Below are 17,666 nucleotides of genomic sequence, written 5' to 3'. Positions count from 1 at the left end.
GATTAGGGCGCCAGATTACAATTTTAAAATTCGATTACAATATCGATAAAGAAGTTCTCTCAGAAAACGTTTAAAAAAAAATAAATGTGGTTATTAAAATGGAAAATTAAAATCTTTGTTATGGCTAAAAAATTATATTGAATTCAAATCCTAATTGGATTTGCACAATACCTAGCCGATAAATGTTATCGACTTTTGCCGCAACACATGTTCGGTCGGCTTTGGCGCGCAGAAATAATAAATAATATTTACAAGTCGCCAACAAGATGCCGGAAAGTCTGATCGCCGGTATACCGGTGCACTTTCCCTTCGAGCCCTACCCGGTGCAGCGAGCGTACATGGAGAAGGTTATCCAGTGCCTGAAGGATGGAACAAACGGAGTGCTGGAATCTCCAACTGGAACAGGAAAAACTCTGAGCCTGCTGTGCTCCTCGCTGGCCTGGATCCGGACACGTCAATCGGAGCACCAGCAGCAGATGATAAAGCTGGATAAAGGTGCTGATCTGCTGGGCGGAGGAGCGGGAGGTGGTCCGGAACTCTCGGATCTGGCCAAAACCATGGGCAAGGCGAACAATTGGGGAGTGCCGAAGGTGATCTATGCATCACGTACTCACTCGCAGTTGACACAGGCTATGCGGGAATTGAAGCGCACTGCCTACTCCAATATGCGGTCCGTGGTCCTAGGATCCAGGGACCAGCTCTGCATCCATCCAGAGGTTTCCCGGGAGGTGGGAAACTCCAACAAGGTCAACATGTGTAAGCTGCGTGTACACTCCAAGACCTGTACCTTTCAGCTGCGTGTCGAGTCGAAAAAGGATCATCCGGACTTTCGGGGACCCAGCATCATGGACATTGAGGATCTGATCAAAGTGGGCCAGAAGCTGAAGATGTGCCCATACTATGCGTCAAAGGAACTGGTTCCCCAGGCGGATATTACCTTTATGCCGTACAACTACCTGCTGGATCCAAAGGCGCGCAAGGCCAACAAGATCGAACTGGGCAACACGATCGTGATCCTCGATGAGGCCCACAACATTGAGAAGATATGCGAGGAGTCTGCCTCGGTGCAGATCAAATCCTCGGACGTGGCCATTGCCATTGAGGATGTTACGCACATCATGAAGGCATTCGCCAGCGACTCTCCCCAAGATATGGCCGGCGATGAGCCAAAGGACTTTACTATAGACGATCTGATGCTGCTTAAGGAGATGCTACTGGATCTGGAGAAGGCCATAGATGCGGTGGCGGTGGATAATCCCATTGACGGAGCCACGTATCCGGCCTCCATGATCTATGAACTTCTGGGAAAAGCCAATGTAAGATCGGGGGATCCACATTTCTCAATCAAATTTGTACATTGTTTTTGTTCTTTGTAGTTCACTTATGGAAACGTTGCCACCATTGTGGCCCTGCTGGACAAACTGGTGCAGTATCTGATGGTGGCCTCCCAGCAGCAGATGAGCCTGCGCAAGGGCGGCAGCTTCACGCTGCTGAGCGATCTTCTTACCATTGTATTTGCCAACAAGGAGAGTGTTATGGGCAAGGTGCATGCCAGCTTTAAGGTTCATGTCCAGGTGGAGGAGTCCAAGCAGCCGCAGGGAAAGCAAGCACCCGCTAAGCAGGCAGGCGGATGGTTGAGCAAAGCATCCTTAACGAATGGCTCCACTGGGAAAGTGGCAAAAATAATCAATTTCTGGTGTTTTAATCCTGGTTTCGGGATGGAACAGTTGCTCAACACCCAGGTGCGAAGTGTTATCCTCACGAGCGGTACTCTGGCTCCCCTCAAGCCGCTGATCGCTGAACTGGCCATTCCGGTGGCCCAGCACCTGGAGAATCCTCACATTGTGGACCAGTCGCAGGTGTATGTGAAGATTATTGGAACTGGACCCGATCGCCAGCCTCTCATCTCGAACTACACTAATCGGTGGGTTGTCTTACCTTACTTTTGAACTTTATTTTAATGGAATCCCTCCTCCTGTTTCAGTGATAATCCCAAGTACATCAGCTCGTTGGGACAAACCATCCTGAATGTCTCCCGCCTCGTACCCGATGGTCTGCTCGTCTTCTTTCCGTCGTATCCGATGCTGAACAAGTGTGTGGATGCGTGGCAGGCCAGTGGCTTGTGGGCGGACATAGCCAGCAAGAAGCCTATATTCCTCGAACCACGCGGCAAGGATCAGTTCACCAGCACCATGGAGGAGTTCTATCAGGCCATACGCGACTCCAAGGGTGCCTGCTTCATGGCCGTGTGTCGTGGCAAGGTATCGGAGGGTCTGGACTTTGCCGATCGCAACGGTCGGGCGGTGATCATCACAGGGCTGCCGTTTCCTCCGCTCAAGGACCCCAAGGTGATACTGAAACGTCGCTATCTGGAATCGAATCGCACCCGGGAGAACCAGTTACTCAGCGGCAACGAGTGGTACAACTTGGAGGCAACGCGAGCTGTTAACCAGGCCATCGGTCGTGTCATCCGTCATCGTAATGATTATGGTGCCATTTTGCTGTGCGATTCGAGGTTCAAGGATGCTGCCCAGGTGCAGCAGTTGTCCAAGTGGATACGCGGACATCTAGGCGACCGGCCGCAGTGCTCACCCTTTGGCCCAATCGTCCGGGAGCTGCGTCAGTTCTTTAAAAATGCCGAAACTACAGTGAGTTCAGGGATGTCTTGGAAGATCGGAAGATTCTAAACAAACTTGATCGTTTCAGATGAAGCAGCCGGACGAGCGAGAATCAGGAGCTCCTTTGGAGACAGTTATCAAAAAAGAGGATGAGCCGCTGGCCCCCATCTCGCAGATAAAAAGGGAACCAGGCTCCAATGCCACCTTCAAGGCGGCAAATGAAACGGCCATGTAAGGGAACTAGTTAGTTTTTGGAGAAAATCTTTAATGTATATTCCTTTCCAGCAAAGTGGAGATGGCCAATTCCATAAAGTCATGGTCACCCGACGACTATGCCTGCGCCGCTGGACGAAAGCTGGGTGGCTCGTCGGCGCCCAATGCCATGGACTTTATGAGCCGCCTGGACTCGAATGTTTCGGTAGGAGTAAGGTCCTCCATCTAAGTGGAATATACTTCATCTAATCCCTTTCCAGAGCATTGATTTTAATTGCATGGATAGCCGGAACGGAAGTAACTCCTCCGGTCTGGTGAAGATACACAAGCGGGAGAGAAGCTCTCCTCCTGGCTCCTCCCAGTCCTCCAGCCAGACGGCCAAGAAGCGCTACAAGCTGGTGGAGAACATCAGCACCATTAAGGTGGAGCCGCCGGTGGAGGTGAAGAAGGAGGTGCCCGAGAGTAGAGCTGCCTTCCTGCGCGAGGTGACTACTAGGGATTATAGTGATTCTAGAGATTATATCGATTCTATAATGGTATTCCTGTCTCTCTCCCATCTCAGATACGCAGTCTTGTGGGTCAGGATCAGTTTCGTGCCTTTGGACAAGCCCTGCTGGAGTACAAGGACGGCAGTAAGGATAAATTCGAGGCTCTGATGAAGGTGGTCTTCGAGGTGCTAGGTGGTCCGCGATGTCGTCATCTGTTGGTGGGCATGCGAAAGTATATAAAGGCGGACGACAAGCCGGAATTCGATATAAGATTAGCCAAATTGGAAAAAAGTTAGACTAGAAGTTGTAGTTATTTTTTTGTGGGTGGGGAAATAATAAAATATACAATTTAATTATATATATTTAATTTAAAAAGTTGTAGAAATAAAATTCAAATCAACGGGCAAGTTGGCAGGCTGCTGCTATGGGAAGTACATCTGCAAAGTGCAGCCAGGGCGCCGCATCCAATAAGTTCATTGCCAAAACGGCCACATCCCCCACACATTCCGTATCCGTGTCCGTGTCCCAAATCGGAATACGAGCGCCAAACCGAACTAGAAAACCCGACAACCCGAATGCTACGGACAATTGCTGTTTCATGTCCCCATTGGGACGCACTCGCGTGGCAACAATCGTCCAGTTCGGAGCACACGCAGCTGCTGCAACGGCAGTTGTACATCTAGATATATATATATATAGAGATAAATAGTAAACATCATTGTAGAAGGGAAGGATATAGAGAGTGTAGGAAGGTAGCCTATTGGTTGTGAGGAACAGGAGTACCACTGACAGGAAGTCCATCATTCAATTTTGTTAGCTGGGGCGAACGCAGTAAGTTGATTTTGCACTTGCAACAAGTTAAGGTGGCTGGCTGGCGGGTGGTACGTGCTTTCCAGCGAGCTGACCTTGGCCTAGTTGCAGCCTTAATTGCATTTGCCGTCATCGAGTTGCCGTCAGCTAATGGTGGAGGAGGTTAGTTGTTTGAAACAGAGGGGCATTGTGGTCGCCATGCCCAGCCAGGTTGCAACGAGCACCGGAAATCCAGTAGCACCGCTCCAACAGCAACAGCAGCAACTCCAGCAGCAGCAGCAGCCACAGCAACAGCAACAGCAGCAGCCACACCATCAACAGCAGCAGACATCCCAGCAACAGCAGCAGCATCAAGCACAACAACAACATCAGCAGCAGCAGCAATCACAACAACATAAGCAGCAACAGCAGCAGCACCAGCAGCAGCAACATCTTCAGCAGAAGCAGCAACAGCAGCAGCAACATCAACCAACACAGCAGCAGCAATCGCAGGCACATCAGCAACTCCAGGCTCATCAGCAGCAACATCTCCATCAGCAACAGCAGCAGCAACACCACCATCAGCAGCAGCAGCAACAGCAACAGCATCATCACCAGAAACAACACCAGCAACTCACCAGCAACATGAGCATGCTGTCCGTGAAGGGAAGTCGCTATTTGTGGACCGATCGGGAGCTTCTAATGCACTTGCAGAACTACACTCCGTTGATACTACTGATCGACTTTGTGGAGAAGACTCGGACCAAGCGCTTCTACGAGAGCTCCGAGCGCTACGAGATCCTCATGCTGGTCTTCATCATGCGGAAGGGGGCGCCGTTCTGCGAGAACAAACGCTTTCCGGCGGAGTACTGGGTGAATCTGTCGGTGGGACCGATTGCCGAGGCATTCGATCGGCTGCAGGCCGCCATCGACATACCCGATCCCCAGCTGCCGATCCATATGAGCGTCACGGATCTGACCAGCTGGAAGCAGATGTTCGACCTGGCCATGCTGGACATCCGTCGCTTCGCCTACTACACCGATCCATTGCAGCTGGCCGATGCCGGGGTCTTCAATCGGATCACATTCGAGCAGCGATTCGGGATGCAGTGGCAGGAATGAGTGGCACTGGACAAAGGGATTGATACAGGATACCAACTATAGGTTACTCGAGCACGGCCCAGAGCCAAAATGAAACGAAAAACAATGAAAACCAAAAAGTATTAAGCACAAAATCACACACACACGTCCCAGAACTGTAGGGTAGGTCGGTAATAGTTCAAGAATATTAACTTTAATTTAAGCATTTTTGTCGTAATTTTAACAGAATATGTTCTCCAGCCAACGAAAAAGTGAAAGTAGACTTTTCATTTATTAGCAACATACACTTAATATGCTTTAAAATAGCTCTTATATTAATATATAAACTAAATGATCTTATTTCTCTCAAAACGACCCACCTTACAATGAAAACATAGGTGTTGAATGTTGAGTTACAAAATGCATGCATAGTGGTATCTACGAACTATACTGTGCCTTCTTAACTTCTCCCTGGCCACCAGGCTTCCTGGCCACCACTGTCCTCCATCTGTTTCCCTTCTTGCCACATTTTCCATTAATATCCTGTGAACTGTACTACACTCGTGTAATCGTGTTAACGTAGGACCCAAAAACTGCTTTAATTGGAAATAAATGTTAGTTATTGTTGCACATGCTGGCATTGACTCTATTTTCTCTATTTAAACACGGACTTGATGGGCACATAAACCTATTTACAATTAATTTAAACAAAAATCTTATAAAGAGCAGTCACTACGTCTGCCTCTTGTGCATACGTTCGCGATCGAAGATGCCGAGAAGCTTCCCGCGGGTCATCTCCTTGGCCTCGCGTAGGCCCAGTTGGTAGATCTCATCATGCATTGACTTTATCTTTTCGACCAGCTCCTCCGGAGTGAGTTGCCCCAATCCTACAATTAATTACATATTATTCATATTCATTCACATATTAAATTATATTTTATTCTAAAAACTTATTCTATTTCATTTGTACTCACTGTGTATCTTGGCCATGTCCTCGGGCGTCAGATTGTTGCCGAAATCCACACTGGGCGTGTACATGGGTGTATCGCTCATGGTGAGGAACTCATCCATTCCGGGAACTGCAAAAAACACGGAAGACACAAAACACACGTTAAAAATGGCGCCAACTGGGACACGTTTTTGGTACTCACATCGTTCTGGCCACTGTACTGGAGATTCGCGCAGCGTCTCCATGGAAATCAGCTCATCCTCCTGGGACTCCGGCTTGTCCTTTATGTCCTTGTGCGGCTCCACGCCCGACAATCGTGTCTTCCTGATCGCTGATATCTCCGCATTGTTTTTGGGTTCCTTTTCCGATTTCAGAACGATTTCTGTGGGTAGACCGAGGAAAAAGTTAGTTAGTTGACTTGTTTTGTGTACAAAGTATCCACTTACCTGCCGAGAAGGCCTCCAAACTGGGCTTTGGCTTGCTCATCTCTTAAAAACTGGCAATTTGTTTTGGTAAATAAAATAATTAAATAGGCGATGCAACGCCGACGTTACCACCTGGTTGAAATGAATGCAGTGCTGCCACACGTTTTCAGAGTGCCACGTGTTATCGTCTATCGATTTCAGTATGCCAAAAAAAAGTTCACTCTGGCCATTCATTTTTATTTTTGGTAAACAAAAAATTTTATTAGTCTCAATTGTTTCCTTTTTAGTTTTGAAAATTAAATTAAGTATGCCTTGCAGATGTAAAATTTTCATTGGTTAAATGAATGCAGGTTGGTTGTATTAATTTAGAAGGGAGCTGAACGGACATCGCGGTCTCTCTTGCTCTCACAAGTCAATATAGCACAGTGCCAACAAAAAGTGTCCAACCACGTGCCCGCCAAAAATAAAAAAGCTCATGACAGTTTTATTTTAAAGTGAAATTAAATATGAAAATCATCATTGTCGGTAGATAACTTCTTGTTTATTGTTAAGTAATTAATTTCTCATACATTGTTAATTTAATTTGCTAAAAATGTATTAAATGGTTTTGAAAACACTTGACAACACTGCTGACGTCGTGCAACAACTTTTCTTTGGCAGTGTGTAGCGCGAGGCACTTTCTTTTGTTCTATTCGTGTGCTTTTTGGCTTTTACTAACCGATTATATCGCATTTTTGATACCTTTCATAGAAAGTATATCGATATATTGATATATATTTGATATGTTATCAACAACCCTACTTTCAGTCACTGGCCCGCTCTCACTCTGACTACATTCACATTCACCTGTTCCGTTCCGTTCCGCTCCCCTTCTTTCCAACTTAATTACGTTCACGACCGTTTTTTATTTTGGTTAGCTTTAGTTGCTGTTTTATTGTGACTCGCTAAAAACAAAACAAACAATTGGCGCCAATTTTTGAAAACTGCGTATAGAGTTGATTTCCTCTAATAAAAAAAACAAACTATCTAAAAACTTTCGAAAAAAAAAGAAGAATTTAAACCATAAAAAAAGGGTTCCCCCGATCCGTTGACCCGCTGACCCCATCTGCCTGGTACCCTACTCTACCCCACACACCCCCCTCCAAAACCACCACCCCCCAAAAAAATCCCAGCATTCGTGAGACTCTGATGGCAGCAAGCAAATTCCCATCCAGTTCAAAAACAGCCGCCACTCACTTCGAAGCGACATGTGCGAAGATCTCGGCCTTTTATTTTGACCTGGACAACACACTAATTCCCACAAGAGCCGGCGACTCGAAAGCCATCAGAAAGGTGAGTTTTTAAATCGGGTTTTTTGGTAATTCCATTGGCCCCACCTCCCCTCCCCTCAAAAAGCTAACAACCCCCAGCCCCAGCCACTGCCCCAGCCCCTCCGATGGGGTGGGGTGAAAGTGCGCAGCTCCGATAGAAAATTTTCCACTGCCCGCCCGCAAATGGTTACGTATACGAAAAATCCCGCGATAGCACCACACCATGCTTCCAAAAAAACAAAAAATTACAAAAATAAAAATAACAAAAAATAACAAAAACAAAAAAAAATGAAATTCGGTTTGTTTACTTTTGTGGCCATGGAATTACTTGGTGGGTGGGGGAGACAAAGCCTAACCCTCCCCCCCAAAAAAGAGGGGTAATGCACTTCTTATCTCTTAAAATTACACGTGAAGGCCTCGGATCGAAATGTCATGTCCAAAAAAAGATTCGATAGCGAATGCAAAAATAAAAGAAAAGAATATATATTTAAAGAGAGAAAAAGTGCATTCCGATGGTCTTTATTTTTAATCTTTTTTGTTTTATCAGCAAATCAGTTTAAAAATTATCTATAAAAATGTTAAATTAAAGTGATACTTGAAAATGGAAAGCCCATCACTAAGAGTCTGAAAATAAACCTTTCTATCTAATCTATAGCCCAGAAAGAGATATAATAGAACTAGGAAGTACAATTTTAAAATTACAATAAATATATATATATTTTTGGCACAATTTAGATCTTTTTTGGCCCATATCTTATAAGAAATTTCTCTAAAATCTTTTAATAAATATTTAAAATAAATGATTTTTGTTTTCTGGCCATATCTAGTGACCTTTTGACCCACATATCTGCCTGTTGGCCATATTATTTTTGATAATATCATTATTCCACCCAAAAAAATCGAACCACACCCCGTTCCAATTATTGAAATTTTATTTATAGCACTTTTTTTATTTATTTCCCCCCTTATTTTATTTATTTTTTTTAAAGCTTCAAGTCTGAGCTCCAATACTATATAGAATATTATATGATATATATTATATATCAATTGCCGTAAGATCTGATACGAGGATGATGTTATAAGAGATTACAACACAACATACGATTAAATAAATGCACTGAAAAAAATAATTTTGTAATATTTTAAGAGATAGCAACACATACTGATAAGAGTTTCTGTATTTTTTGATTTGATTTTTGTAGCTCACGGATGTTTTAGAATCGCAATACCAATTCAATAAGGATGACGCCGCCCAGGCCACCCAAAACTTTCTCAAGGCCTTCCGCCGTTGCCCGGACAACTCGCAGACCTCGCTGGATTCGTGGCGCACCCACTTGTGGCGGGAATCGTTGCCCCAACGCTACAAACACCTCGCCGAACAGATCTACCCACAGTGGCTTAGATTGAGATATCGCTATTTGGCAGTGCCACCAGATTATGTCCAGTTACTCCTCCGTATGCGACAGGCCGGATATGCCCTGGCATTGATAACGAACGGACCGTCGAATGCCCAGTGGGAGAAGGTAGCGAAGCTTCATGTCAGGGGCTACTTCGACTGTGTCCTCGTCTCGTCCGATCTGCCGTGGGAGAAACCGCATCCGGAGATCTTCTATGCGGCCTGCAATTTCCTCAATGTCAAGCCGCACGAGTGCGCCATGATTGGCGACAAGCTGGAAACAGACATCAAGGTAATGAATCACCCGCCCCGACTAAATTGCCTCTAATAAGGGTTTTCAGCGAAAATGTCATTTTTTTTAAGTGGAATTCCCGGGGTATATTGATTTTTAGGCGGGGTATGTGATTGGGAAAAGGGGGTTTTTATTTTATGATGTGATATGCAATATGATGTTTTTCTTTATTTTTTATTATTTTTTTTAAGAGATATATTTATTATATATTCATTATTATAGTTATTTAGTACATTATACAAGTTAATAGATTTTTTTTATTTTTTGATAAATATTGCTTGTTTATAGATTCTTTTTGGATCTTTAGGATTTTATCTAAAATTGGCTTCTAAAGAAGGCGGGAACAGTACCTGGTATCATATATGTAGTTCGGAAATCATTCATTTTCTTCACTATAAATTTTTCACTATATTTATATTATAATTTATAAATGAAATGTTAAGATTCTTTGCGATATATCAAATTTTAATCCTAAAATTACGGGAAAAAAGGTGGGACAAGTACCAGGGATCATATAGTTGGAAAACCATTAAATTTTTTAACTATAAAGCTTTTTACATAATAATTTATAAATAATTGTACAGATTCATTGCTATATGACCGATTTTTGAATACATTTCCCTTCCTTTAATCCTAAAAAGACAGAAAAAAAGGCATGAAAAGTACCAGGTATCATATAGTCGGGAAACAGTAGGCTTTTTTCCGTCAATCATCCTCATTGGAAAAGTTTATAAATCATTTGATAAAGAATGTGAATCACTTTTTAGATTAGAAACCCCCTAATAACTCAAAGCTATTAACTTTGAAAGTAAAACAAAAACATAATCTTTTAAAAGAGTTTATTTTTAAACATTTTTGTGAACTTTTAGAAAGTAAAACGCAAATACGGAGGCAAGGTTTAAACGTCACCGGACAGGAAGCAAGTGGCTATAAATAGAATAAATTATTCATTAAGTCTAAAAATATGATTTTAAGAAAAACAAAATTGTGGGCAATTGACAGGCACAAAAATAATAAAAATATGTCTTATTTCTAGGGTGGACACTTGGCCCAGTTGGGACTCACCTTCTGGACGCCGCTGAACAGCAGCAGCTCGGCCGCCCAGTCCCTGGAGGATGTGGAGTACCGGCCACATGTCAAGCTGGGCAATCTCCTGGAGATGTACAAGTACTTCCCGCGTCTGAACGCCGTCCACCCACCCGACACGCCCACATCCCTGCGCAGTCGTCGCGGCAGCCAGATGACCAGCGGTAGCAGTGGCGGAAGTGGCAGCAGCGGTAGTAGCAGTAGTTCCAGTTCCAATTCGGGAGGCAGCTGTGAACCGGCTGGGAGTTCGCTGCATCACCATCAGAGGAGCTATCAGAGGGTATATCGAAGGGGCGGCTCCCTGCCGGCGATGGACTGCTCCAATAGCGAGGCGGAGAACAGCTGCGACAGCTTCCTGTAAATTAAATGAAACGATAAGCAAGATCCAGGATCAGGAATCATAATGGAATATGTACCTTCAGTTTACAAAACTACAAAAAAAAAAAAACAAGGAAATATTTAACCTAAAGGATATATTAGATCAAAAGGGTAGAGGAAGAGTAGAGGATAGAAGGATGTCCAGAGCTCTAGAGGATTGGAGCTCTAGTGGATTGGAAACTCATGCAGGAATTTAAAGTTCAACTATTAGCGGGGAAGGCCCGGAAGAGTTACGGTGAATCTCGATATCTGCCATTAAACTAAAATTAAGGCTAGAAAAGGATTAAAAAATGGATAAATTAATATTGCAAACTGTAGACAGGATAATAGCGAACCAAATCTATTTTTCTAAGCCAATTTTCTGTCACAAATGATTTTTTTTGTAAATTAATACGACAAAACAAGACAAAAAACTACAAAAAACTAAAAATAAATAAAGAAATATTTAAATGATATTGTAAACTAAACCAAAACACACTAAAAATAAACCCTTTTTTCAGACACAAAAGTTTAAAAAAAAAACAAGAACAAAGAAACTGCAAGGAAAAATGATATGATATTGGAATGATATGATATAGAAAAGATATAGAAATGATATATGATATTGGAAAGAAAAACAAAAATGTTAACTATTGTCTTAGTCGTAGTTATTAGCTGATAACATTAGTTTAGCTGCAGGTTCGAATCTCTAAATGATATTTGAGCTTGGCATATTGTTATTTGCATTAAAAACAAAATAATTGCAAAAAAACCTTCCCTATAAACCCCTATACTTAGTATAGTTAGATCCCCCCCCAAAAACCTCTTCCAAAATTTTTTGATCCAAAAACCCATTCCGCTATCACATATTGTTGGTTATTCCGCACTCACTCACACGATCGATGATATATATATGGTATATGATATATGATATATGATATGATGAAATATGAACGATTTATGGATATGGATTATGAATATGTCTATCTGAGCACTCTTGATCATGAATAATGAGCAATAAAATGACACTTGAAAGCCACAAACTACTCGAATCTTTTAATGTGGTGGGCGATACTAGGGAACTTATATGGGTTTTGTTTGTAAATTTTATAAACAAATGATATATAGAGTGTTTGGAGGTATTTTCTTTGTTTATTATAGTTGGAAGATATAGAATTGACCTATATTTTTATTCTAATAGAGAGGATCTTGAAGATTTCAAGCATTTTTAGACTCTTCTGATCTTTAAGATGTTCAAAATATATTACTTTTATTTTATTTATTATTTTTATGATGGAAAGATTATCTTGAAGTATTATAGTTCAAGATACAAAACTATATAAACCTCTTAAAATATATATTATTTAAGAAAAAGCCTTAAAAAATATTTCTAAAAAGAGGCTAAAGAGTTATAAAAAGTATATATCTTATATATTTTATTCCAAAAAAAACATAAAAATACCAAAAAGAACACTCTTCTAAGAACAGCCATCTCTTTCTAAATCATGATCACTTAACACGATCACTTTAACCCATAACCTCCACCTCCGCCTTAAACAAGAACCAATAGACTTTTTTATGTCGAATTTAATCATAATAAAATAAGCATGATTTGTTGTTTTTATTTATATATGTATGGGGGCTTGTTTTTTATTTTATTTATGTTTTTAAGTTTATGGGACTACAAATACGCTATACGGTAAAATGGTATATCGCTTGCAGAGTCAGCAAATCAAGTTTATTAAATTTATTATTTATTTATAACCAACACTGAATTTCGCACTTTAATGCTAAACTTTAATAATGCTTGTAATTATAATTCTTTTTTTTTTATTAGTTTTTAGTGTTGTTGTTGTTCTTTTCTCATCATACATACATATACACACACGGAATATACATACATATATTATATATTATATATAATTATAATCAAACATACACAATGAATAAAAAAAAAATATATATGTATATGAATTACAAAGTTACAAAAATTACGTTTTTTTTTTAGAAAAAATCTGAAACCAGAACGACGAGACATTTTAAAAAGAAATTCTTCTGGCTAAGCTAAGCTTGCTCTTGGCTTTTTATCTCGATTCTGCTTTTTTTTTTTTTGTATACACTTTTTTTCACATATACTTTAAAATTTAGTTTCTTTTTTTTAAAAAAAAGAGCACTTTTCAGACTACAAAATACCCTAAGAACCGTTTGTTTTCTTTACTGGAAATGGATTATACATACAGATAATGGACAATTATTAAAAAAAAAAAAGGAAAATGTAACATAAAACATGGAGCAGTTGGTTTTTAAGAGGTTTTTCGTTATAGTTATAGTAATAGTAGTAGTATCAGCATTTCTCTGCTGTCGTCGTAGTAGTTTTCCGCTTAATTGTTAAGACGGCCCAACTGGCCCGACATTATGTCCTTATCTCCCAATTGGCCATATATGTAGGTATTATTTTTTAGCTGTTCTCTTCTCTTGTTTTCTTTGTTATTGTTCTGGTTTTAGTTTCGTGTTGCATTGGCCATATATAGTTCCATTTCCTCAATTTTTTTCCTACGCTTCGTTAGCAGAGGATTATTTGACTTGTCCAGAGCTTTAATTTGCATCTAAAATGGGATTAGCATATTAGGAGGTGGATTTAACATAATTCTTATAAAAAATATGATAATTCAAAGACTCACCTGATCATAGTCCACTCTCATTGTGGCCAGTGAGCGGGTCATCTCTTCCTGTACTTCCGGCCATGTCTCACCGCTCTCCTTCAACATCCGGCCGGTGCAGAGCGGCGTCTGGGGCACAGCATTGAACTGGGCTATCCACGAGTTGCGCATAACGTCCTGGATGCGCAGCCGCTTGCTGGGATCAACATTCAGCATGCCCTTGATCAGATCCTTGGCCGACTGGCTAACATTCGTCCATTCTGGATCGGGGAAATCGTATTGGCCGGTGCGGATGCGTTTCTTCATGCCGGGCGATATGGCCAGGCCGTGATTGCTGTAGAACGGCGGGAAACCGCACATAATGATGTACATGACGACGCCCAGGGACCAGATGTCACAGCTCTTATCGTACTTCTCCGGACCAAGCACTTCGGGTGCTAAAAATAAAACAATTTTAATACAAAAATTTATAGAATATGGGTCTAGAGAACTTACCAACATAGTAGGGCGTGTAGCAGGGCGTCTGCAGGGTGGTGTCGTTGGTTAAGGTCTCCTTGGCGAAACCGAAATCCGTCAGCTTGAGAATGGCATTCGGCTGGGAGGTGGTGTACAGCAAGTTCTCCGGCTTCAGGTCCCGGTGCGCGATATCCCGACTATGCAGATAGTCTATCGCCTCACATATCTCGTGCATGATCTGTGCCGCTTCCCGTTCCGTAAACGCACCATCCGCTTTGTCCTGGATCCGTTGGAACAGTTCCCCACCCTCCATGCACTCCATCACAACCAGCAGGCACTTCCGACCGCTGTACGTATTCTCGAAGACATCAATGATGTTGACGATGTGCCGGCATCCGCTCACCCGCCAATGGAGATCCACTTCGCGGCGGGCCTTCTCGTTGTCCAGCAGCACCTTGAGGGCGTAGTTCTGTTTGGTGCGACGATTGGTGCACTGGACGACCTTGCCGTTGATTCCAAGGCCCAGAACCGTGTCCGAGATCTCGTAGTCGTCCACCAGGGGAGTGGTCTTCGGTTGCCGTTGGTTCTGCAGCGATAGCATTTTGGTATGCGGTCGGGGCTCTAGCTGTAAGATGGGAGAATGGTAAGGTTATTGGGGTTTTAAGGTTTAAAGGGGTTTACGACTTGGAAATATAGTAAATTTATCGGTTTTTATCGATAGTTTTTGTTATTTATTTTTAAAATGGTAATCTTGTTAAGATTTTATGGTTTTTGAGATTTTAATTATATATATTTTAGCTTCTATTTACTTTCTAATACGCTTAAAAAGCAATAGATATATAAATATACCTTCGATTCGATAACTATCGATAGATAATAAGTTCTTTTATTCTAATTTGAATACTACCTGCTTTAAAGTGTTGTTAAACAGTTTAAATAATACTTATTCGATAACCATCGATAGATGATAAGTAATCTTATTAAGATTTAATAGTTTAAGGGATTTTAAGTCTAAATATTAGAAACTGAGTAAGATTTTAGCTTCCTTTTTTACTTTTTAAAATTTAAAGAAACAATATATATGTGTTGACACTTGTTATCCGATAAATATCGATAGACAGTTTCTGTTTTAAAACGAACAAATACTATTTCATGAATGGTTTATTTATAAAATAGTTTCATTTGTCAATTACGAAACAATGTGTGACAAAATTCTAAATATATTTTCAATAGTTTCCCCCACTTACAATCCAAAATAGTACTTTACAAGAAAGAAGAATCGATCGAATTAGAAAAGAATCGATTAATAAATGTGTGCTAAGTACAAAAAACATCACGCTTTTTATCTTGTGCGTTAAAAGTGACAGCAGCTGCCCCCGAAAGACCGAATGGGGGGCCGTTTAGTTGTTCAACTAGTTAGCTGGAACGGCCTAAATAAATATTCATTAATTATCATTTAATATCGCTCTTTACGAGGCCCGACAGGAAGTGCAGGCAGGACCGACTGACAGAGTTCTAAATATAAAATGTACAAAAGACAAGTACAACAAAATCTCATTGTATATTTTTTCTCTATTTTCTATATATTATATAAAATTCTTTGAATTATATGTTTAGAAAAAAAAAATAAACAGAGTATACAATGGAAAAAAGATTACGCTTTCATGATTAAATAAATATTTAATGGAGATATTTCTGTGTTTTTTTTGTTTATCCACAAAATAAATTACAGTTTAAGCTAGGTTTTTTTTATAAATTTTTTTTTGTTAAATAAAAAAAAAACGCCATGACGTAAGTCTGGGTTGGAGCCCGCACCCACGCTCAGTAGAGCGATCCAATTTGCCGTAAAAACAATTTGGCGGGTTTGTAAATCATTATTCCCCCATGAACAAAAAAAAATAAAATAAAATAAATAAATAAAAGAAATATAAATGGAAAAAGTGGCCCCCAGATAACAAAAAAAAACGTAGCGACCGATAAAAAATCATCAGGGGAATAGCGTAGAATCGCAGAGAGGAAGGCCGAAATAAGCACGAAATGTATTTCCAGAAAAATAAAAAAAAAATATATATATAGCCTATGCAGATTTAAGTTTAAAACCCCAAGACTTTGGGTCTTCGATCTCGATTCAAATTGTATGGAAATGAACTCCCCCCCTCCACAGAAATCGGTTGAAAAAAACAGGAAAATGGAAAGGGGTGGAGTAAGGGGGGTAACTAATTAGTCCCCACTCGCTGCATATTTCCACACAGCTCGACTTTCCGGGCTATTTTCCCGGGAAATCGTTGGAATCGAATCGGAATATTACACAATTTACGGGGAAAAACGGTTGGAGTGAGCCAGGGGCGGGGTATCATAAACAAAGTGTATAAAAAAAGGGGGTATCTAATTATAATTCAACAAGTGGGTTTTTTTTGCTTATCGCTAATAAATCATGAACTAAATTACTCTGTTTATGTTTTTAAGTCATACTTGGAAGAAAAAAACAACTATTTTTAAAATAAAAACCCCCACTATCCTTCAATTAAAGCTACCAAATTATAGTTTTTAAAGGCAATTATAGGAACAATTAATTACTAATTACAAGAAAAATCTTAAAACAAGACTTTAATAGTTTACATTAATTTTAATTACTATATAACTCAAGATAAAACCTTAAAAAAATTGAATTAATGTTAAAAGGGTTTCTTTATCCCCAAAATATCCCTTTTGCCACGCCCCTGATAATTGCATATGTTGAACGAACGGTATCGGGGCGTTAGGCAATCGGTGGTATCGCCTAATATCGATAGCTGTGGCGGGGCAGCAGGTGCGGGTGGGTGGTGGTAGGTCGCGAAAGAGGGAGAGCGAGCGAGAGCGAGAGATCTGATGAAATTGATGGCCCTGGATTGTTATTGTTTATTTCAAGCACATTACGCATTGCACAGCTTGGGCCAAAAATTGAAAACCACCATCACCTTTTTACGATTTTTTTTTTTGTTTTTTGGGCCTCCTGTAAAATTAACTAATTAACGCGTATTTTACCACCACACACACACACACACACTCACACACCTGCAGGCGCACACACAGACGCCCTAGCACCGCCACACAAATGCAAACAATGCGTCATGTTTTCTCACTGGTAACTAGTATTTCCCATTTTTTTTAAGGTTTTTTTTTCTCATCACCTAGGCCCTAGGTGCACCGACAGGTGAGAGGGGGATGGATGATCGGAAAAGGTTTTATCTTGTTATCGCCTGGCCGTGGTCCAGTTTTTCTCAACTTTTTCGCAGCGGCTTTCCTCGACACCTCGACGCGCCGCATTGAACCGATCTTGACTTTTCACATTATCACCCGCTGTTCAGCTGATTTTATTTACCTTTTGGGTATTTGTTTTAGCGTGCTATATGTAACGAACGAAAAAAAAGAACACAACCCGAAATTTATAGTTAAAACTATCGGTGCCAGGTCTGGCCAGTGTGACCGATTCTGATGATCTGAAAATTACCAAACTACCGCATGAGATTCCGATACTAATCGAATTATCGAATAATTTGTTTACTAA

General features: G+C 41.0%; 5 protein-coding genes across 6 annotated transcripts; 3 read left to right on the top strand and 2 right to left on the bottom strand.

Moving 5' to 3' along the window:
- Positions 1-180: 180 nt before the first annotated feature.
- LOC6503494 (regulator of telomere elongation helicase 1 homolog) lies at positions 181-3,694 on the top strand. Its single transcript, XM_001964238.4, has 7 exons — positions 181-1,316; positions 1,377-1,924; positions 1,985-2,648; positions 2,707-2,849; positions 2,904-3,036; positions 3,092-3,316; positions 3,394-3,694. Exons 1-7 carry the CDS (start codon positions 267-269, stop codon positions 3,613-3,615), a joined length of 2,985 nt encoding a protein of 994 aa, XP_001964274.1. The 5' UTR covers positions 181-266; the 3' UTR covers positions 3,616-3,694.
- A 131-nt stretch (positions 3,695-3,825) lies between these two features.
- LOC6503495 (alpha-protein kinase 1) lies at positions 3,826-5,546 on the top strand. The gene is made up of 2 exons (XM_001964237.4): positions 3,826-4,363; positions 4,475-5,546. The coding sequence occupies exons 1-2, from the start codon at positions 4,280-4,282 to the stop codon at positions 5,228-5,230; spliced, it is 840 nt and encodes a 279-aa protein (XP_001964273.1). The 5' UTR covers positions 3,826-4,279; the 3' UTR covers positions 5,231-5,546.
- A 158-nt stretch (positions 5,547-5,704) lies between these two features.
- Positions 5,705-6,739, bottom strand: LOC6504148 (protein lin-52 homolog). Its single transcript, XM_001964236.4, has 4 exons — positions 6,584-6,739; positions 6,340-6,519; positions 6,163-6,267; positions 5,705-6,075 (listed from the first exon to the last, which is right to left on the bottom strand). The coding sequence occupies exons 1-4, from the start codon at positions 6,621-6,623 to the stop codon at positions 5,921-5,923; spliced, it is 480 nt and encodes a 159-aa protein (XP_001964272.1). The 5' UTR covers positions 6,624-6,739; the 3' UTR covers positions 5,705-5,920.
- Positions 6,740-6,771: 32 nt separating this feature from the next.
- Positions 6,772-12,049, top strand: LOC6503496 (N-acylneuraminate-9-phosphatase). Its single transcript, XM_014905470.3, has 4 exons — positions 6,772-6,912; positions 7,370-7,894; positions 9,075-9,560; positions 10,597-12,049. The coding sequence occupies exons 2-4, from the start codon at positions 7,751-7,753 to the stop codon at positions 11,005-11,007; spliced, it is 1,041 nt and encodes a 346-aa protein (XP_014760956.1). The 5' UTR covers positions 6,772-6,912; positions 7,370-7,750; the 3' UTR covers positions 11,008-12,049.
- A 521-nt stretch (positions 12,050-12,570) lies between these two features.
- Positions 12,571-17,614, bottom strand: LOC6504147 (MAP kinase-activated protein kinase 2). Of its 2 annotated transcripts, none has more exons than XM_001964234.4 (4): positions 17,481-17,614; positions 14,159-14,744; positions 13,685-14,100; positions 12,571-13,609 (listed from the first exon to the last, which is right to left on the bottom strand). In XM_001964234.4, the coding sequence occupies exons 2-4, from the start codon at positions 14,718-14,720 to the stop codon at positions 13,505-13,507; spliced, it is 1,083 nt and encodes a 360-aa protein (XP_001964270.1). In that variant the 5' UTR covers positions 14,721-14,744; positions 17,481-17,614; the 3' UTR covers positions 12,571-13,504. The 2 variants fall into 2 exon arrangements, with proteins under 2 accessions (XP_001964270.1, XP_032308700.1); XM_032452809.2 differs by lacking the exon at positions 17,481-17,614 and adding an exon at positions 17,290-17,419.
- Between the last annotated feature and the right edge of the window lie 52 nt (positions 17,615-17,666).

Source organism: Drosophila ananassae, chromosome XL (genome assembly GCF_017639315.1).
Source record: "Drosophila ananassae strain 14024-0371.13 chromosome XL, ASM1763931v2, whole genome shotgun sequence".
Taxonomy (NCBI): domain Eukaryota; kingdom Metazoa; phylum Arthropoda; class Insecta; order Diptera; family Drosophilidae; genus Drosophila; species Drosophila ananassae.
This window is presented reverse-complemented; position numbering and strand designations above follow the sequence as displayed.